This window comes from Syngnathus scovelli, chromosome 16 (assembly GCF_024217435.2).
Source record: "Syngnathus scovelli strain Florida chromosome 16, RoL_Ssco_1.2, whole genome shotgun sequence".
In the NCBI taxonomy this organism is placed as follows: Eukaryota; Metazoa; Chordata; class Actinopteri; order Syngnathiformes; family Syngnathidae; genus Syngnathus; species Syngnathus scovelli.
In genome coordinates, this window is record NC_090862.1 from 358078 (window position 1) to 379766 (window position 21689).

At 48.9% G+C, this 21689-nt stretch overlaps 2 protein-coding genes across 7 annotated transcripts in view; one reads left to right on the forward strand and one right to left on the reverse strand.

Moving 5' to 3' along the window:
• septin9a (septin 9a) overlaps nt 1-21689 on the reverse strand; it is a 26899-nt gene continuing 5210 nt past the window's right edge. The window contains exons 3-13 of one of the 6 annotated variants that reach the window (XM_049745288.2): nt 20239-21611; nt 11963-12724; nt 3483-3746; nt 3037-3165; nt 2892-2973; nt 2682-2819; nt 1867-1984; nt 1708-1803; nt 1540-1636; nt 1059-1110; nt 1-975 (exon numbers count right to left, since the gene is read on the reverse strand). In XM_049745288.2, coding sequence (XP_049601245.1) covers nt 834-975; nt 1059-1110; nt 1540-1636; nt 1708-1803; nt 1867-1984; nt 2682-2819; nt 2892-2973; nt 3037-3165; nt 3483-3746; nt 11963-12724; nt 20239-20260 — 1902 coding nt within the window. In that variant the 5' untranslated portion in view covers nt 20261-21611 and the 3' untranslated portion in view covers nt 1-833. Of the gene's footprint in view, nt 976-1058; nt 1111-1539; nt 1637-1707; nt 1804-1866; nt 1985-2681; nt 2820-2891; nt 2974-3036; nt 3166-3482; nt 3747-7281; nt 7754-11962; nt 12725-13117; nt 14145-16566; nt 16874-20238; nt 21640-21689 lie in introns of those variants that run through there. The other 5 variants (XM_049745287.2, XM_049745285.2, XM_049745286.2 and 2 more) reach the window with 5 other exon arrangements.
• Nucleotides 7955-10670, forward strand: LOC125983756 (uncharacterized). The gene is made up of 3 exons (XM_049745300.2): nt 7955-7971; nt 8673-8793; nt 8979-10670. The coding sequence occupies exon 3, from the start codon at nt 9033-9035 to the stop codon at nt 10512-10514; it is 1482 nt and encodes a 493-aa protein (XP_049601257.1). The 5' UTR covers nt 7955-7971; nt 8673-8793; nt 8979-9032; the 3' UTR covers nt 10515-10670.

Genomic DNA, 21689 nt, shown 5'->3' on the forward strand with positions numbered 1-21689 from the left:
CATAATTACAACAATCTTTATTTCTTAAAATAAGATAAAGGACACTTTGTTATCAATAATACAGGTACAAAAAAAACAGAAAGAATACACGACAGCAGGGTGGAAGGAAGCAAGAATGAAAGTGGCATAGACGCTCGCTAAATGGACTCAAACGGGCTTGATGTGTTTAAGACCAACGGGAGCGTGTTTAAATGCAGGCAACGCTGCATCCTAAACATCCTCCGATAAATAAGGCTCCGTCGACTGAGCCTCGCACGACTGTTTTGGAAATGATGTGAAGAAATGGACCAACAATATTCACATTTGACATGGTGGGTGCATAAATACGTAGTCACTCTTACTAGATCTTTTTCCTAGAATAAAAACAGTGGCACTTTGAACTCAGAATTCAAACGACACCAAGGTCCCAATGTCCATGTTGAACATGAAGCCACGTGTAACCAAAGCAGAAAGGCATTTTGGGGCAGGAAATGAGCGCAATGCAGACATATGTGCCATTTTTTTCGTGCACCCAAAGACGACCTTACGAGACACGCGGTAAAGATAAAAAGGGGGAGGATTAGTTTGGAGTGTCAGCTCCTTTTTGGCACTTGGAGTGAATCCATAAGGATTGTTGGTGTTAAAAAAAAAAAAAACAAAAAAAAGAAGTAAAAGTTGCAGCAACTGTGGGTAGGAAAAAGAAAAAAAAAATGACATCTCACTCTTGTTGTCCACCACTGTAAGAAAAAGTCACCGGAAGCAAACAACAGCCACTCTCGGCAGGCTGGCTTGTTTCTGTATGGAAAGGGGCAAAGTTTTCAAGAATAAGGGACTTGAGTCGGGTCGGGTCGGTTCTAGATCTCGTGGGCGGTGAGGTGATGGTCGGGCACGCCGTTGCTGTGAGTCATGGCCGTGTTGTTCTCGTTGAGGCGCCTCACGCGGTACACTTCGTAGTGGATGCTGCTGGTGATGTCCTTAATGTTCTGCATGTGGGTTCTGGAAAGGGGCAAGAGGTGACGTCAGCGTGTGGCAAGCTTCCGGCGGAGCTGGAAACGTGAACGTATGGAATATTGGCTCACCTGATGAGTAGATCCCGCAAATAGGCAAACTCGCAGTGGGCTATGTTTTCCACTGATGGAGAAAAACATTCATTAGTAACTCGACAAAAATCCACTTTAAAAAAGAAAAAAAAAAAGTTGGTCAAGATGCAACACATTTTGGACTGAATCGTGTATGTTTTTGTTTTGTTTTTTTCTCCCCAACTTCATCGATGGGCATCTCCACGCACGTAGCGATAAGGCTAATTGCGTCTGCTGCACGTGTCGACACAGCGGGAAATGAAACTTCCTCTCGGAGACGTTTGGTAGAGGGACACTGCGCGGCTCCCGTCTGGAGCCGTAATATCATTAAGACTACTAAGTGAAAATGACTGTTAACCAGCACGCACGCCTCTTTATTATATTCTTATTATGAAGAACGGCAGCAACGGCACTCATGAGGCCCGCGTCAGCTGCAGAGCGCGTGACGCCACTTTTAAAACGCCTTCTGCAAAAGCGGTACCTTCAATGGTTCCCCACTTGGTCTTCCTCCCCAGCAACCTCCTGCCGTTGACTTGGTATTCTTGATCGCTGCCCACGACGGCAAACGGAATCATCTCCTGCGCACGTGGGCAAGATGTCAAATGGCGGCACTTTGAGGAACACTTTGGAAAGCGTCAGGCGCGCTCACCCTGATCTTCTCGTTGATCGTTCGGTCCTCGGCGTCCTCGTCAAACTCTTTCTGAGGGTAGATGTCGATCCCGTTGGCTCGCAGCTCTTCCCTGATCTGCTCCGGTGGGCGAACACGTTACACTTTAAAAAGCGTGAATGGAGCGGGTGTGGACGTTACCTTCTTTTTAAAGAAGTCCCGCTCCTCTAAGGTGAGCGTATCCGCTTTGGCAATAACCGGAACGATGTTGACCACCTTACTGAGACGCCTCATGAACTCCACGTCCAGAGGCCGCAGACTAGGTAGAAAGGAGACAGTCAAGTAAATGAATATGCAGTACACACATGCTCCAGCAGAGGTCAGACACGTTCGTGACCTACTTTTCTCTCATGATGGTGTGTGTGTGTGTGTGTGTGTGTGTGGAGGACTAGTGAGGCCGTTTAAGGCGCTCCTGCAGTGAATGGCAGCAGCTCGGCTAACAGCGCGACGACGCACAATCGCAAAGTGCCAAATTGAGTGTGCGCGTCCCAGACGCACTCTCAGCCTGTCTCTTTCCATTAGACCGACACTGGGCTGCTGCTGGTTTGCCCATGTGACAATCTCCAACAGCCTCTTCAGCTGTCACGACGCTTGTACGCGGTACACCCGCACAGCCAATTACGCGATGAATACACGAGATTATTGTGCATGCACAGCCAGCCCCACACAGTAAGCAAATGGATGAGAACCAGATGTGTCTTCCTAGAAGCCATCCAGCAACGGCTGCTGCAGGTTTCCCTCCGCGTGGGATATGTCAGCAAATATGTGTGTGTGCACGCGCTCATAAAAAAAAAAAAAAAAAAAAAAAAACCACGCTCCACACTGATTGACACAGGAAATGTGCTGACAAGTAAGGTAAGCCTCCAAGCGCATTAGCTCTGTGGTGCATTTTCAAAGTCAAAGCATGTGTCGCTATTAGCATATTTATGCTAGGGCATGCCCCCCCCCCCCCTCACCAGTGCCCAGTCGGCGGGATGAAGTATATGCAACAGTGGACTCTGGAGTCCGGGATCCTCTTCTTCCTGTTAATGTTTATCTCCTCCTGCAGATATGCCTCGTACTGGTCGTTAATAAATTTCATGATGGGCTGCCAGCTGGAGGGGAAAGAGAAAAAATCTGAGATGGTCGTCTCAGGAGAAGAAAAAGAAACCGAAACTGAAATGTACCAGTTCTCATTGTTGATCTGATCTCCAAAGCCAGGCGTGTCAATAACCGTCAGCTTCATTCTCACTCCCTTCTCCTCGATATCTGCACAAACAAGACAAGGTGAGCGGATGGATGCTTTAAGGTGGCTTCAAATTGTCAGTCTACCGTGACTGATGGATTTGATTTCAATGGTCTTGGGGATCTTCTCCTGGGCGGTGGCCATCACAGACTTGCGGCTGACTTTGGACTTGAACAGCGTGTTCATTAGAGTCGACTTGCCCAGGCCACTTTGTCCTGTGTGCAAATACAAAAAGCCACATAAATGGAGAAAGTGGCCATTTCCCCCGACTGAGGCCGTGCCGTATGTTTGCATCCGCAAAGTTCAGACGAGACATTCAAAATGGCCGTCCGTCTTTGGCGTTTGCCTGCATGTGATTACAGTAATAATGCCGCTGACTGCATGCCGATTACACTTCTTTTTGACTGATCTCGCTCGATTAGAGAGCAAAAGCAACAGACTCAAATTCTGACTGCTGCTGGATGATAGGCGACACGTTCGCCTCGACTGAGCGCCGCAAACCATTTAAGAGCGAGCGACGTCCGTCTCTTACCTACAACCATGATGTTGAGCTCAAAGCCTTGCTTCATGGCCTTTCTCCTCATCTGCTCCAAGATGGCGTCAATCCCCACGTAGGTGAAGTCCACCACCGGGCCCGTGGGTGCTCGGTCGCTGTACGCCGCCACCGCGGCGGCGTCAGGCACCGCCGTGTCGGTCATGGCGCTGCCGCTGATGCTGCCGCTGATGCTGCCGCTGATGCTGCCGCTGCTGCTGGTGGTGGTGCTGCTGCTGGTGTAGCTGCAAATCACTTCTGAGCCTACAAAGAGACAATACATTTCGTTTCATTCATTGGGAGCAGAAAATGGTAGCCGTGCGTATCGTTAGAGTTTTATGGAGAACATCTGGAAGATTTTCCATTTCCAAGCCACGTGCAGGTCTGCTCTTGATAGCGGCAAAAAAAAAAAAAAAAAAAAAAGAAACAACCTAGTAATCTGTCGAGCAGCAGACGATGTTAAATATAATGAACGGCTTCGGAGGCGTCCACAAGACTGCATCATTGACCTGCGGAGACACTTTTACTATCTGTATCAGGTCAGCAAATGGTCACCAGCCCAACGCTGATGTGAGCTGTAAACATTTTCATTGATTTTCAAATATCAACGTGGCCTGGCGCTCTTCAATACTGTCACTTGATGTGAAGATTGAAATGAAACCTGAGCCGCTGCCGCCGTTATCAGCATAGGAAGGCACATGACAACATGAGCAGAGGCCAGCTTTATCAGCCGTTGGATTCCAGTCAAGCCCAGAGCGTTTGTCCGTCCGGTCCGCTCAATTCGGCATCACTCAGGGACTTGTATCGCATTGGTTCCTTGGTGTGTCCGTGCCACAGCTCGCTTTCCATGGCCTCCAGCGCCACTTCCTTCCCCATCCTGTTCCAGCAGTCAGTCAGCAATTTAAGGTGACTTACTGCCCTCTGCGCCACACCTCCTGCATTCCTCTCTCTCTCGATCTGCTGCTGTCTTTCAAGCTCACGCTTTCTTCTCGAAGCAGAAGGGGGGGGGGGGGGGGGGTTCTCTCCTCCCGGCAGTCGTATATTTGGTGCTCTCCTCCCGGCAGTCGTATATTTGGTTTACAATCAACCTGTTCCAAAATGTAAAACTTTTTTCCCATATTTTTGAGCTTTGATGCTTTCTACCGCTACAAAGAAAATGTTAATAAAACACTTGCGAGCGTTAAAAATAAATAAATAATAATCTCTTAACTAGCAACCGACGGTGTGGTTCGGCAAGTACAGATAGCAGGTTTTAGGTATCGAGTACTCCCGGAGACTACCGATTCTAGCTACCGATACTTTTACTGGTTATTATGCTGGTTGTACAGACATGACATGGTTGTGAGCCAGTTGCACCAGGTGTCTGGAGCAGGACCCCAACATTGAGCAGAACATGACAAGTGTTTGGCCCTGCCCTGGTGCTTTACCATCTGCTGGATGTTATTTGCACGGCTGCCTCGTCAAACAGGCGTGACAGCGGACCCACCGCACACGCTACAGGAACACCGCAGAAATTGAGTGTTAGGTTAGCATTGCCCAGTGGGTTCTATTCAATGAAATTGCCTAATTGGTCCAGTACATCAGACCTAGCTGACCATTTTTGATTGGCAAAAAATTGGCCTAAAAGTGACTTTCTGAAGCCACGTAATCATTCCGGATGATTCATCGGCTGACCACGCACGATCAAAAGCGAGTAAGCAGAGTCGGAAGATTACCTCAGCGCCCCTCCTCCCCCCCAAACCCATCTGCAAGATAACCTTTATAGCTTTCATTGCACTGATGTCACTCATCTTTAGTTTCTGAAGGGATTTCCCCTGGATCGGATTCGCTTATGGGATGGCTGGCATTGTTTCCTTTGTTTCCGTTAAAAAAAAAAAACGCAACAGCATAATAACAGTCAAAAAACAGGATGAGTCATCGCTGATACTGTTTTCAATTACAGGCACGGCAGCATTTTCTCTCTTGCTTCAATTCCAGGAGGATTGGCTTGCATTGCTTTTTTTCTCGTCGTTGCAAATTTTGCTCGGCCTTCTGCTGTGCCGCAAAGGCATTTTGGGGGGGAATAGTGCAGAGTAGGAAGGCAAACTGATGTTCGGAGCAGGATAAGCCAGAGACAGATAAGGGAAGCAAAACGGAAGAGAGTCGTTGAGCAGCAGAGAGGAGAAAAAAAAGCCAACAACATACGAGCAGATGCAATCCTGCAAAATGTTTTCTCGCAGATGCGGTCAAAGCCACCGAGCCGTGCAGCCAATATGTTGATTTGGGCAGTGTTGGTGAGCAGGTCAAAGGTCACTGCAGCGCCTACAATGAGTCATGCATGTCCTTTTATGACAAACTGTCGGCGGCTTGATCTTTTGCGCAAACCGCATCTGAAGGGAGGAACGGAGACAAAAGGAAACAGGCTGAACCAGCGTCGACAGTAGTCAGGGATTGAAATCCGACATGAACTCCAAGCTATCCTAAAAGTTGATTGAATCTTTTAAGTAGGCTGTTTTCTCCAAAGTAGAGCCATGTCAAACACCCGTTAGTCGACAAAGCCACTTCCTTTGGATCTTTACTCTGCTCTAAAATGTTTTTTATGGGCTCGCTTTCTAAACACGGCGTCGTGGTCCTTTCTTTATTTTCCCAAAGCCTCGTCTCATCTGAACCCGGCTACATTTGTTTCCGTTGAGATCCAGATGTTTCCCAGCAAATATGCTTCAAGTCACCACAATGAATTGAAGTGGCCATCAAACATTAGCATCTGCTAATGCCTTGCTAACCCTAAGCCCCTGTTTCGATGGTCAACAAGCAGTTGATTAGTTTCAAGTTACGCTCCGATAGGGACTGCAAAATACCATTCCAGTGACCCCAAGTGAGCCAGAGTTCAAGGGTCAAAGGTGAAGTGGTGGCATGGAATCTAACCTCAAAGGGCCATTTATCAATCTTGGCTGGCTGACATAACGCAGACGTGCACAAAAGGTGACCTTTTCAGCGTCCCATCAAAGAGTGGCGAAAGGCCAGCGGCCCAACAATGCGGACGTGCCGCCGCCGCCGAGGCAAACCAGAGACGGCGGGCCAAAACACTCAAGCAACAGCAAAGCGCTCGCTCAGGTCACATTGCGGCGCCGTTGACAACAGGGATGGAATTTGGTCAATTGCGAGGAATCAATTGATCCGTGGCGTCAGACTGCAGTATTCGGCTGCAACCAGCAGAGGCGCTGTTCGGTCCATGCCACCTAGTTTGTGATCTTAAAAAAAGAACACGCCACGTTATGGGAAACTGACATTACTTGCCTCCATATGACACGAAGATAAAAAAAATTGCCGATTAATTCCCGTGTCGGAATGCTAACGCTAGCTACTCTCCATTCATTTCAATGACATTACACTATTTTATTCTGTTATCGCTACGTTTGCCTTGACCGTAAACAAACAAAAAAGTTCTTGAATGACTTAACGCATTTAAAAAGTATAACTATGAAGACAATGTGAAAATTGGAAAAGTTAAGAAAAAAATGATCTGACCTGACAAGCCCCCCCGCTCCACACATGCGTGCTTGTTAAGTGATCTGGTAATGGATCACCATGAGAACAGGAACAGCGTGTAGCTAATACTAGTCAATTGAGAAGACAAGCGGGAGCTGAAGCACAATGGAATGCCTGCCTCGGTATTCATGCAACAATAATGTCCACACCAAACTTCATCGCCACTGATAAAAGCTCTTGCATGATCTTTTCCTTCCAGACATTCATCCACACAAGGTCAGTCAAAGCCCAATGATCCTCCTGTGAAGCATGAAGAAAAAGCAAAACTTACCGTGTGTGAAAGCCTTGTCCCTCCCTGGCTGGCTGGCTGGCTGGCTGTCGTGCAGCGCTCGCTCGCTCGCAAGAGGCCTCTAACTCTTGTGTGGCTGTGGAAGCTGGCCGCTGGCCCCGCCTACCCTGGCTTGTCACGTGAACCAAGATGCAACAGGAGACAGACACTTCCTTTATCTAGCCCCCAAAGGGGCAAACTTGAACTGCGCCGGCCCGAGCGGCTTGCGTGGACAACTTAGGTCGAAAGGCTCCATGCGTCGACACACAATGACGACAATTTACAAGCCAATTCATCGTTTTGATCCCGATTCTTCTCACATGAAAGCGCTCAGATCCCAGGAGCACACTTTGGCGCGCCGTTGCCATGACACCAGAACAAACAGCAGATTAAAGCTTCACCACCTTTGGAACTTGCTTGTTTGACTTGAAGGAGCAAGCCAATGAGCACGCCTGGGAAGGAGCCAGCGTCGTCCAAGCTCTGGATGGTCGGTGATCCAAAGAGTCTTGGGGCAACCGGGCCGGGCCGGGCCGGGCCGGCGGCCCCGTCCATCTTTGTAAGACACGTGATGTAACATGATGAATTCATGACACGCTTGCTTTGTTTGACAGTCCACTGCGAACTCGTGATGGGCCTGGATCGTAGCAAGTGAAAGTGCACAAATGTGAAGAGATTTTAGGCCACCCTTAAAAGGTACAGTTTGAATTCATGCAGGCAATATGGGTAGCACGTCCGCCTCACAGTTAGGAGGGTGCGGGTTCGATTCCACCTCCGGCCCTCCCTGTGTGGAGTTTGCATGTTCTCCCCGGGCCCGCGTGGGTTTTCTCCGGGCACTCCGGTTTCCTCCCACATTCCAAAAACATGCTTGGTAGGCCGATTGAAGACTCCAAATTGTCCCTAGGTGTGAGTGTGAGTGCGATTGGTTGTCTGTCTCTGTGTGCCCTGCGATTGGCTGGCAACCAGTTCAGGGTGTCCCCCGCCTACTGCCCGATGACGGCTGGGATAGGCTCCAGCACGCCCGCGACCCCCGTGGGGACTAAGCGGTTCAGAAAATGGATGGATGGATGAATGAGACGTGTGCATAGCGTGCTTGGGAATATCAAATAAGTTCATAACAGCGTATTGAAGATCATTTTGTGGTGCCCGTGCGAAACAAGTGAGAAGGGAGCACAGAAAAAAACAAAAGCAAGCACATCACGTTGGTGGAAAAGCACATTGTTCAACTAGAATGCTGCACTGGCAATAAATATGTTTTAATAAATGCCAGGTGTTGATAGTATATAATACAACATCACCCCCTGCTGGTTGCTGAAGAAAGGCCATGTTTAAGCAATCCCACTAGCTTCCAAATTCATGAGAAAGGAAAGTGAAAGTAAACTGTTTGTCTGGCGCAGTGCCCAGTTTCAATTCTCAGATAATAGTAACAGGAGGAGCTTTAAAGCAGCTCAAAGAGCAACAGAGCTCAGAAAGGAAAGAGGACAGGACGAGCCGAGACGAGACGAGACGACAGCCTCGGTAAGAGCTGCCCGTTTGTCTTTTTCAGTTGACATGACGGGCCACTACGACGACAACGTTCTTTGGTGTCAGATGACACGGCCAGCTATTTCGTGTCAGCCAACTCCTTATTCTGTGTAATACTTTACACATGCCGCAGTATTACACGTATTAACTAACTCAGACTTTCTTTGGAACCGTTCCAGGTTTGCATTTGACAATCGACAACACGAGCGAGCCATTGATTGAAAAGGAGCAAGATGAAGGTGTCGGGAGGACTGGCGCTCTGGTGCGCCGCCGCTCTGCTTCTTTGCATCCCCGCCGCCGTCCGCTGCGCCGTTCAGAGGCTCAACTCTATCGACGATTTGAAAAGAGTCAACTTTGGCCAGGCGGTGCCCAAACACAGCCTGCTGCTGCTCCACTGGTTCGCCAACACCGTCGACATCGACAACAACGACGTCATACGACTCACCTTTGACCCCAACCTGGGAACGTACGGGTCGCATCACTACGGAAACTACGAGAGGCTTTTGAACCCGCTGCCTCGGGGAGACTTCCGATACCGCTACTACACCGTCGGCAATGTCAACCGAGGCCAATCGGATCTTCCCGAATACGTCCTCGAGCCGCCCGACGCCGAGTACAGGGAAAGAGGAAACAGAGGCCGGATCGTATTCCGAGCGAGGGATCAAGACCAGACCATAGACCAAGTTTACCTCACGCAGCATTACGGAAACTCGCACGAGACACGTTACGATCCCGCCTACACGTACCAGATCACCGGCAACCTGCTCAGGCAAATCAGAGCGTTTGCAGTGGGACCGCAGCAACGCCACCTCGTGACGACGCTCGCACAAGACTTTGGAAGCCACATTGAGCATTCGCAGTTACGCCGCCTCATAATCACGTGGAGTGACCTGGCTTGCCTGGGACTGCTCTTGTACATGATCGTGGAGGAGAAACACTTGAAAAGAAAGCCGCCGTCGCCCAAAAGAAACCCGCCGCCGCCCAAAAGAAAGCCACTGCCGCCGCCTCATTGCGTCGTCGACATTCCGGACCACGCGGGAAGCCATCGTCCCGATCCGCAACGCTGGCCAGGACTACGTCGTCAAGACCATGTTGGACTTCAAGTGACAACTGGGAAAAATGGAAGAGCTAGGGTTCTTTGGGAGGGTGTCCCCACAAACCACCTTCTAGAAGGCGCCATGGTGGTACTGTACGAGGACAATAACAGCCAGGAAGCCATGTTCTCAAAAGTGATCCGTAGCGATTCGGGCTACGTCGACACCTCGGTACGCCTCAACGGCGGCCTCCAGGCCCGCCTCCACAAGACAAAAACAAAGTGGTGTTTGCGGACAACAGCGGCCGAAGAGATCTGCAGAGGAGGCCAGTTTGCAAATCCAGACAAAGTCCCCTTAGGTGACCACCAGGCAAGTCTCCAACTGTTTGTGAAGGACGGCAAGGCTTGCGCTCGCTTGTTTGTCGACAAGTCATTCGCAAATTGGAAAACGGAGTTTAGCAAGTCCTGGGTGGCCTTCTACGCCAACCCAGTTAAACACAGTGAAGATTACGAATGGTGGCAGTGGCAGTGGGCTACAAAATTCAAAGCGGCGCCCAACGCTCTCGACGACTTCCACGATGTTTACGAGTATCACTCCAATCTGAACGTGGCCCCGGGAATCCAAGCTCGATTTATTCTCAGAAATGACGCGGTGTTGGCTAAAACATTAGCCTGGCGGTGATCGTCGCAAACTGCAAATACTTGATGAATGTCGGAAAAAAGCACTTTCTTTAGCTGTATCAATCTGCTGTAATTGCTGTCCATCTCTTTTCTAGCATGTTTTTTTCATTCATTTTTTGCCAGATGTCAAGTGAACAAATAAAAATTCAAATAATGACCGACCGCATTGTGACTTTCAATTGATTTAACACGGGGGCATGAAAGGGTTTCAAGCCGAATCTGTGTCAAATAGCAGATAGCCTGCTTGTGCTAGGCTAGTCATGATTTCTTAGCGCACCCAGGCTTCTTTGTTCTTTCAACACAAATGGAGCCTTTCAAATAATAGAAAAGAAAACAAATATAGCCAGCACAAGACCCAACAAGTCACGGACGGGTCAATGAGTCATCATCATGAAACCAACTCAAAGTATCACTTGAAAGCCGAGGCGGCGCCCGTTTGCATAGCGACCAAAAAAAAAAAAAAAAAGTCATTTTTGCAACAGGTATTGCTTGAATTAGAATGAAGGACTTGGGTAACTAGGTTAAGGTATTGCATTGTATTGTTGCCCATTACAGTAATACTGCACAATACACGTCATGCTTGGCATTCTTGCTTATCTATGAATCTATGAATTTGTACCTTGCTATGCAAAACAGATAGCCGTGTATAAATAGAACCTGCTTGCACAAGGTAGTTCAAAGAGTGGCTACAAAAGGCTTTTGTGTGATATTGAAATATGGCCTATTGGAAATCTTTACCAAATTTTCCACCATCTTACAATACTATTTGTTTCGATGTTTCTTTCCATTCACATGCATGAGCAAGTAGGAAGTCAGAAGAGCCCGATGTCTTGGAACTTTTTCCTTTTTGGAACTTTTTCCTTTTCACCCACACGGACATTGTTTTTTGGTTGGCCAGCCCATCGCTGTTATTTGATCTATTTGAGGAAACGGACGGTCAGAAACACTGCCTACGAGTGTAAAATGGAGGCGTTAACAATGTTTTATGGCTTCCAGATTTGGAATGTATCACCTCTTGGCCGCTTGTGCTGCCTGCCTGCCTGCCTGCCTGCCTGCCTGCCTGCCTGCCTGCCTGCCTGCCTGCCTGCCTGCCTGCCTGCTTGCTTGCTTGCTTGCAACACAACAAGTCCGCCCGCTACAGCTGGAGCCCAGATAGCGGCACAAAAATGACTCATTCAAACAGAGAAAGCCAAAAAAAAAAAAAAAAAAAAAAAAAAAAAAAGAGTCAAATGTCTAGCCCAAACACCAACTACAACCAACATTGGACCATTGTTCAATTTGAAGTCATGCCTGCTGGCAACAGAAACATTTTGTCCACACGGTGGTGCTAAAGGACAGCTGAAATTGTCACAACACTACACTCCTAAGGCTGCAAAGCAAAAATGCCTTTCCAATGACAACGTAACAAGAGGTATGAGGGACATAGAAAAGTGCTTTTGAGTTACTCACGCTCTGTAGGTGGAGTCGTCATGGGGGTGTCTGGCAGCCAGTCCACCCTGCTCCTGCTGCTGCCGTCAGCCAGGCAGGGCAGAGGCGCACTGGGCGCAGGAGGTGGCAGGTGGTTGTTGTTGTTCTCCACTCCTGCGTCTGCTTGTCTGAAGCTGGGAATCTCAGGCCTCCGGGTCACCTCCACCGTACCGAAGGTGGACGACGGCGGCGGCGGCGGCTGCTGCTGCTGCTGCTGCTCCGCTCTTCTCTGAGGCGGCTCGGGGATCCGAGAGACAGGCGCGACGGACGAGGGCTGGGAGTCCACCCTCCTGGGAGGCGCGGGTGGCTCGTTGGCTCGCCTGCTTGTGGAACCGGAGACGGGATTGGGGGAGCCGTCAGGCGGGGTGCTCCGACTGCCCAGGCTCGCCTCGGGTCGCCTGAGGCCAAAACGAGTGATGCCGGCACTGGGCGAGTTGTCGATCTGCTTGGAGGAGACCTCGATGGAGATTTCCGTGCGGCGAGAAGACGCCGCGTCGGGGTTGCGGGCCCCCGATAACTCCATACGCCTCATACCCGTTTTGGGGGAGCGTGGATTGGAGGCGTCGGCGGAGGGAGATGATTTGGGGGAGTAGTAGTCAGAGTTGCGGGAACCAAGGTCATAGCTCCTCTGGCTGGACGTGGAGGAGAGCGATGAGCGGAGGGGATTGTTGGCGGTGCGACGGGACAGAGGCGAGTGGTGCGTGGATGAATCCGTTTCCTCCACTTCAAATGACCGTTTCAGAGCTGGAAAACAAAATAGTTCTGGTTAGCCAGGAAACAAAGGGCTAACAATGGCTTGAAAGCAAAGCAAAGCAAAGCAAAGATCATCTAAAAACGATACGTTCGGCAGGGCCGGCCGGAAACACTTGTATTTGGGCCTCCAACAGAGAGAAGGGACAATCCTTCACTTTGTGCTGTCTGTCGCATTCCTATTTTTCATTCCACCCAGAAGAACAGAAAGCGAGTTGCGCAAATGGAAAGCACCCGGACCGCAAACGAAAGGAACAAAAGTGCGTGCAAAATGAATATATAGCACCTCCATATTGCAACGCATTTTTTTAAAATATTTTTTGGGGGTCCAACTTCAACAGCCGCCCTCCGTTAAAGCAAACATGAGATCACAAACGCGAAGCTCACCTCTCTTGACACGCTTCAAATAAGTCGACAGCATTGCGCTGGAAATTCGAAGATTGGCACACTCTCGTTCAAATAACAAGAAAGGCAAATGTCAACCGACCGACCGGACGGACGGACGGACGGAACTCTCGCAAATCTAAAAATGGCACGAAAAATCATACAGGGGGGACATTTATGTCGCTGCGTACACCTGTTGATCAGGTCGCGCATGCGCAGACGTCGCCTGGCTTGCGCGCCTCCGCTGTTCGTTGAAATAATGATGTCGTTCAAAGATTGTCAAAAGTACTCTGCATATATTCTTTCTTGACGTATTTATAGTGTACTGCATATTTATGCACATTAAGAGAAGACCTTTGACGGACTTTATTTTATTAGTAAAAATGCCACTAGTGAAGTGGAGAGGTTTTGTTACAAAAGAAAATGTTTCCAAATGCGCTCTGTAGCCACAGTTAGCTCGGTGACAGACGTGAGGATGACACCTGGCTTGCCTCCACCGCAGCAATAAGGTACCTCTCTGTCCTAAATAAATAGGCAGCCTACGCAGGCAGGCAGCCATCTCCGGGCCTCTCGGCACCAGCATGGGAGAAGATGTTCTTCCTGGAATATTCGCTCTTTTCCCAGGGCTTCTGTGCTTGATGTTAGTAAGCGAGTGAGTCAGCAGAGAAGCAGCTGGGTCACCGTATTCACTCGGTGCAAAGTGGAGAAGAGAAAAAAAAGACCCTGTGAGTGAATCCGCAGCATTATCTGCGAATTTCCAATCATCGACCAAATATGTCTCATTGACGCCAACCAAAGCTGATTTAAAAATGGAACCTTGCGCAACATTTTGCCACCTTTGACATTGTTCTAATTCCCTGTGGGACTTTATAGTATCTTATATAGTGAATGCATTGTCAATGGACGAAAATAAACAAGAAGAGGAAGAAGAAGAAGAAGAGTGGCAAGCCTTTAGCATGGACTGTTTGACCAAGACTGTGCTATAATCACATGTTTGCCTGCTGTTGAGCTAACTGTGGTGAGTCTGCTGTGCCATGACTGAAAGCTAACGCGCCGAACGGAGGGAGGGAGGGAGGGAGGGAGGGAGACACTTGTCAGCTGCATGCGTGTGCTCGCGTGCACACACACGCGTGTTTAAACACAGCTGGAGAGCCAGGTTAAACACTGCAGATGAGGTTGAGGCGGGCTCACGCTGCTTGGTGTGTCCACCAGAGCTGCCTGCGCTCATGCCTGTTCCACTTGTGTGCACTATACGTACTGTAAACGTGCTTGCAGACTGCACCAAATAGGGAGCCAAGCGGGATTCTGTTCTTCTACCAAAACATCTTCGATTGCAGGATGTTGTCTAGGAGATCCCACCCTTGGCTAAATCTGACCAACAAGTGAGGAGGTCGCGTGTCAATGTTGCTTGCGCCATCCACACAAGTGGCGTCACGCAGAGGAAAGGTGCCTTGGCTGCACGGCGAGTGGAACGCCACCCGATAAGGACGGACGGACGGACGGACGGACGGACGGAGATGCCCCGTGAAGGCCTCACTTACTCTAGGCTCAGCGCTTTCTCCCCCTTTGTGGTTTCATCATAAGACCAAGCTCAATAATGGAGGACAAACTTCTGCAAATGTTCCCATCTTCTGTTTTTGGCTCTCAACAGCACCACTCAATGGTTTTTCCATTGTTAACAAACATGTTCACTATGCTTATAAAAAGAGGGAAGTGTCAAAGCTTCCCTGCATCAAACAATAAACAAAGACTTCTCTCTCATACCGGAACGATAGAGAGCGAGGTGGCAAATGCATGGTCCACTTGTTATGAAAGTAAAGTGGGTATTTTCAGCAGTCAGCCCTTGTATGGGATCTGCTCCGACACCAAACTCTTGCAAGTGGAGAAACGGAGCTCCGGTGGAATTTCCTCTCCCTGAGTCGCCGAGTCTCCCAAAAGCAAGAAGGAAAGAGATAAGTGGCAGCTGCAGCGACAAAAGAAATCAATCCAAGCCAGATGTCTGCTTGCTGCCGGGCGCCGCCATTGTGCTGCCCTGCATGAGCTGCGTGCGCTCTTCTCGCTCGGCTCAAATTCATGAGTCAGCGCGCAAAGAAGCCCATCCAGGGGAAGTACGCACTTCACTGACAACAACACTGGCCCATTATGTGTCACGAGACTAAAAGCATGATTTTAAACCGCACGCCCAACATGCCGCCGCCGCCGCCACCACCACAGTTGGCCTTGCTTGTTTTTCTCCAGGACGCCATTCATCTTTCCGCTCAGTTAACGTTTTAACAAGAACCGGCGTTGACGGAGAAGCCGCCCCGGACAGGTGTGGCTGCGTTTCCGAGTGGCGAGGAAGGACGGGAGGCAGATGCCGGAGGCGGGCGCTACAGTCAACTGGTTGACGATGGACAAGCTGCTGAGAGAGGAAGAAGGGATGGATGGATGGATGGATGGATGGATGGATGGATGGATGGATGGATGGATGGATGGATGGATGGATGGATGGATGGATGGATGGATGGATGGATGGATGGATGGATGGATGGATGGATGGATGGATGGATGGATGGATGGATGGATGGATGGATGGATGGATGGATGGATGAATGGATGGATGGGCAGATGATGAGGAAGGCTGAAGTGATGAAAACAAAGAGGAGGGGAGGGGCTGCCGACCAGGTGTTCCCTCCACGCCGGCCAGATCCAAAGTTTACTTTTCTAATATAATGAAGAAGAGTTACTCCATATTTGGAAAAACAGCCCACACGTTTTAAGATGGAAGCTGCTCCAGTCTTACGTCATTTCAAATTGTGCAACATGGGCGTGAAGTTTGAGCTGGTGAGTCATCACATCAAATCAAGAAAACACCACAAAGGTGGCCGCCAAACAGCTGGGGCTGCGCTTTTTCAAAATCATACCCCAATCATCATTCGCAATTGTTTTGTTGAGGAGCAAATTCGGAACCGTCTTAGCTCCATTGAATGCACCGGCAATTTGGGAGCTATTACACGAAGGAAAAAGATCCTACAAAAGCGTTTCCAGAGGTCAAAAAGACTTTCATGTCAATTGGTCATCAAGTATAAATGCTACCAAAGCGCTATTTTTAAGGGGAGCAGCCCAGTGATAATCATAGGAAAGAAAGCAGCAGCAGCAGCAGCAGCATCCATCCATCCATCCATCCATCCATCCATCCATCCATCCATCCATCCATCCATCCATCCATCCATCCATCCATCCATCCATCCATCCCATGTTGTGAGTCAGGTCCCCTGAGGAGAAAGGCTGATTGCAGCCTTTTTTTAATTTTTTTTTTTTTTTTGCAGCTACAACTTCACAACAGCATTACCAAACACTTTGAGCGCGCATTTTCCCTTCCACCGACCACAAGCACACATTTTCCAAATGCAGCCCAGTCCCAATCAAACTTGTGGAAAACACCGCAGCCAGAAAGCAAGAACGCAACTAACCTTCAAAGTCTGATATGATGCCCTCCAAGTGAGCGTTGACGGTGGAATCAGACATTTTTTTTCCGGGGGAGTGTGTTTATCATGCGAGGGTTCCCTTTCACCCAGCAAGGAAACGTCGTCCAGAGGAGCGCTCCAGATTTTAAACAAATCCCAAATTTGGAATCCGACGCGAGGGACAGCGGGAGGAGGGAGAGCGAGCGAGCGAGCGAGCGAGCGAGCGAGCGAGGGAGGGAAGAAAAGAAAACAGCAGATCCAAACTCAAGTCTCTCTTCTCTCACTCTGCTCACGTACGTAGTTTTTTCACAACTTCTATAGCCTCTCCTTCCTTTTCCTCCCTCCCTCCCTCCCTCCCTCCCTCCGTCCCACTTGCATGGTTTATTCACAGGCTTGCTTCCTGTGGTCACATGACTGAAAGCTCCTCTTGTCAGCTGATGGAGCAGATGTTGATCTGGAGCTTTTCATCAGTGGCATCCATGGCCGCTAAAGCAGCAGCAGCAGCAGCAGCAGCACTTTTGGGGGTCGAGGAGCGCCCACCACTTGCCTGCAACGTGTCTCATCATTGGAATCTTGCACGATGGTCAAGCTCCCTGCCAACACATTGCTTACATTGGAAGCAGTGCGTAGTCTATTTACTCATCATAAACACAGAAGGGCCTCGGAGCGTGCAGATTTATGAGGCAAAAAGTACCGACATTAGCAAAAAGACAACTTGCATCCCATTTGTCTGCCACTGGACTGTGCAAAATATGCACACACAAAGTCATCTGCGCTGATCTTTCCGGCCACACATATGGCTGGCTGGCACTTGCCAGATGTCAATTGTTTGGCACAGCTTAAATTGGCGCCTGAATTCACCAAACTAAATAAGCTTCCGTTCAACTCATTCTAGAAATGCTTCTGACTTAAAAGACATTTTCCGCCATTTATGATTCCTGCAGGGGTCAGCACGACGCTTCCAAATCATCCTTGTTGCTACGGGCAACCGTGTTGTGCCATCTCCGCCACTCTGGGACACACCCTCATCCCACCAAATGCATAAGATCATCTGCGCACAAGTCGGCGGGCGACATGTGACCCCGGCGGTATGACTCGATGGGCCCAGCGAGTGCCTCTCCTCCTTTTAACCGCGCACACAGACAGGCAAGTTGGTGGGTGACAAGGCCACTTCCTTCCACTGCGTGTCGTCCCTCGCAAGCCCAGACTGGGTTAATCCAATCTGCTGTAACAAGTGTCACACTGGAACAACTACTAGAAAGTTTTGTTTTTTTTCTATTCCAACGCAGAAGGTTGTTGCTGCTTGTGCACGTACGTTTGTACTTCAAATGATATTTGACTGGTGGTATGGAAAGCATTCCACATGCATATTGAGCAAGCTACCGCACTTTCAGTCAATTCACATTGCAAGCGGAAAATGTACACCAAAATGGCAAAATATGGGAGATAGCTGAGAGGATGGACAATTTTGCCCTCGTAGCAATTGAATCAGTTACACACATGAAGTCTGACAACATTTGCTTTAGATGAAAGACAAAATGTACAGTAGTTGGTGTTCTGTTGCACTGAACGGATCAATATATAGAAATGGACGGACGCCAGGCGGAGCACGGCTGTCGCTTGCAAACGCCAAATGGGCACGGCCGGCACGCAAAGTCCGTTCATGCCGCCAACTATCGAATGAACAAATGGCAATGGAGAGAAGTTCCGTTTCCACACACACACACACACGCACGCACGCACGCACAAGTCAGGCATCTTTGTTTTCACGGCAACGCTCATAATAAGACAGCAAAGCTGGCTTGTTTCCACTGAGGAGACGGACGGAGGAGGAAGACAGGAAGGTGAAAGAGAGATAGCAAAACATCACATTGCCCAGCACTACGTTGTCCGTTCAATTATAGCCAAAACTATGCACACAAAAAAGCTTTAAAACATTTTTGCTTCTTGACGCGTTCCAAATGCTGATCCACGTCGACTTGTTCTTCGAGATCTAATAATGTGCTGTATTTTGCCACTTCTGCTGATGAATGTCGGTGGAAAGTATTCCAATGACGAAGTGGCCCAACCGCATGAGTGCATGCACAGCTGTACTGGCAGCAGCTGCTTTTTTTATACATACAAAATGTGCAACAGCAGCAGCACGCGCGAGCTAGCTAGCTTTGTGCTTCTTCATCAAACGCAGCACCTGTTGGCAACATGAAGCCGCCCTGCCCTGCCTTCCTCCCTCCCCTGCCTTCCTCCCTCCCCTGCCTCCCTCCCTCCCTCCCTCGGCGCACGGAGATGATCATCAATGGGACTCTCTTCTTTTCTATTTTTCCCCCGCCTCCACTTCTCCGCCGGGTAATAACTTCATGGATGCGTTACAGTTCTTTGTTAGCCTCACATATTGTTCTACTCAGCTCATCGCCATGGCGACGACCAAAACACATCCCTGGGCTCCAGGAAGCCACACGGCTGCAGAGTTCAGCCGCTTGGACAGAAACCAATTCAGGGGAGGAATTGAAATGACACATTTTCAATCAAATTCACTGATGGATGGCCTTTTCTCGCACTTGGGCCTTTGGGTCAGCTGCAGATTAGCCAGAAGGAAGGCACGGGAAAGGATATACATACGCTTGAAATAATAGGACTATACTTTGTGATGATTCGCCAAGTGGATGGATGGATGGATGGATGGATGGATGGATGGATGGATGGATGGATGGATGGATGGATGACGTATTATCACGTTCTGTGTCCAATTTGGACCAACATGAGCAGTCATTTGGGGGTCACATTTCTGCCCGTGTGGTGAAATAAATCTTCTTTGCTCCTGTCTTTTGAATTTGCGTCAATTCCTGGGGAAAGTGTCTGGCTCCTTGCGACTGAGTGGAGCGGCTCTCTCGTCGTTGTTGTTGGTGGTGTTTTTTTTTTTTTTTTTTTTTTGCATTATACATGGCATTGTAAATTGTAGCCACTTGAAATAAAATACACAGTATTTATTGTTGGTTTCTTTCATTTTATTTTATTAATTTTATTTCACTCTTAATTGTATTCATTTATTTTAGGATTACAAGTCATTCAATCGTATTGGTGTACCTAAAAATTTGGCCCTGGGTGTGGAATGACACACGCGTGCTGCTGCAGACGCTTTTGGACCACTTCCACTCAACTCATTCTTCCCTCTCGATGACTACAGCTTCCATGACCACTAAATAAGACGGATGACAAAGTCCATTTAGCAGGCTTTTGTGTGCGTGTGAATCTTAGTGGAGTCTTATTTGCAAGGCGGGCTGACTCAGGCTTTCTACATCCTGTTGGCCAGAGAGAAGCGAGTGACCCACAGAGCCACGAGGGACAAGAGTAGTACTGTTCAAACACGACTCTCTCCTGTTCATGGTTGAAACCGCCGCAAAAAGCCCCAAAGAGCAAGAGGGAGAGACATAGCCCAGGCAGAAAACTTCTGGGAGATAATACATGTATCCCTCTGTCTGTCTGTCTGTTAAGCCTGCACACTAGCCCCCCCCCCCCCCCCCCCCCCCCCGAAAGAAAGCATGCAGTCAGTCAGCAAAGAGGACAGAATGAGACAATGGAAAAAAAAACAGAGAGTGGAAAGTATTGCGGCGCAGAGAGACACCGGAAAGCGCTCAATGACGACGTCGTTGACTCCGGTGAGTGAAGAAACATGTGTCCTACCTGTGAATTTGTCCCCCTCCATAACCAGATCACTCCCTCCAGAGCCACATGTAGCGTCTGCACTTTGACTCCACTCGCTCTCTCTCTCTCTCTCGCTCTCTCGCTCTCTCGCTCGCTCTCACTCCCTCCCCGTCTTTTTTTGGACTTCCCTTCCTCCCTCCCCTCCTCTGCTGCGCTGTGCTGGGTCCTCTCCCCGCTTTGATTCCTTCAGTGTGACGACACGGCCCATGTGCAGGTCATATGTTGCTCCCTTCAGATGCTGCCGTGGAAAGACTGAAGCGGCATTGTGTCCGTTGGAAGCATGTGACGGGCTATTTTTGCAAGGCCCTTCCCTTCATGACACTTCCCTGCCATGCAATGATACGAAAGTGATTGCTACAATAAGAGACAGCGAAAAAGAACACAGCAGTGACACTTGACCCCTTTGCACATCCCTCACACTGTGTTGGAGGTCGAAGGTCACGTGGCGAGCGCCGAGTGAGACATCAAACGGAGTGCAAATAGCAAAAAGAATGAAATGTTCCCCAACTACTCACCAATTGGTGTTTTTTTTCCCCCACATTATTTGCTGTAAATCCCTGTCTAAGAGAAAAGTAGGTCTTTGGTGCCATCTTGTGGCATCTTGGTGTATATGAACATTTTTTGATATGAGGGTGGTAGTTTCTTTCACACAACCTGTCTAATAGAAATAGTGCTTGGGCACATTGGTGTTTAGGTACATTGTTTTTGTAAATAACATGGAAAGTATTGGAGTCAAAACACTTAAACATGCCGTTTTGTTGAGCAGGCATTTGTATGAGACGGGGGAAATCAAGTGTGGCCCAGTTCATATGTTTTCAAAGACTTTTTATGAGACAAGGCTTTCTTTCATCATGTGGGAAAATGCACCAAGCAAAGATGCGCTGCATTTTGGCGACCTCTTGTGGTCAACACCTGAAAGTAGCTGGCTGTCATTGGCATGTGTCCACGTGTTTATATTGACTTATGCGGACATTTGAACTGGTCCATGATGATGTGAGTGTGCCGGCATCCCATAATATGTTCACTTGGCAGACATCTACCTTGAAGCGTTTCCCGGCAACATGCGCTCGACAAATGCACAAAAGATAATAACCAGAAAGTAATTCGTTACGGGAACCATCCACGTATGAGGCCATTAAGCACAACGTGGGACATCGTAATGACCGTGATGTCATTTTCACACGTATGCACACACACACACCTACCGATCAGCGGTGACACACACATGAGCACGATTCATTTATATGTATGATGGCCCATTAGCCAGCAGGTGTTTATGGGATGAGTTCACATCCTGCACATGCCAACGTGTGTATTTCACTTGTTCCTTCCTCTTCTCAAAAGTAGGTTCTCTGCAAAGACCACATGTCTTAGCCGCATCTTTAGCGTATGTGCCAAACGATACAAAACACAAAAATGAGTCACCAAAT

Coding starts and splice junctions, on each gene's coding strand:
- LOC125983756 (XM_049745300.2), top strand. CDS start 9,033: ATGAAGGTGTCGGGAGGACTGGCGCTCTGGTGCGCCGCCGCTCTGCTT.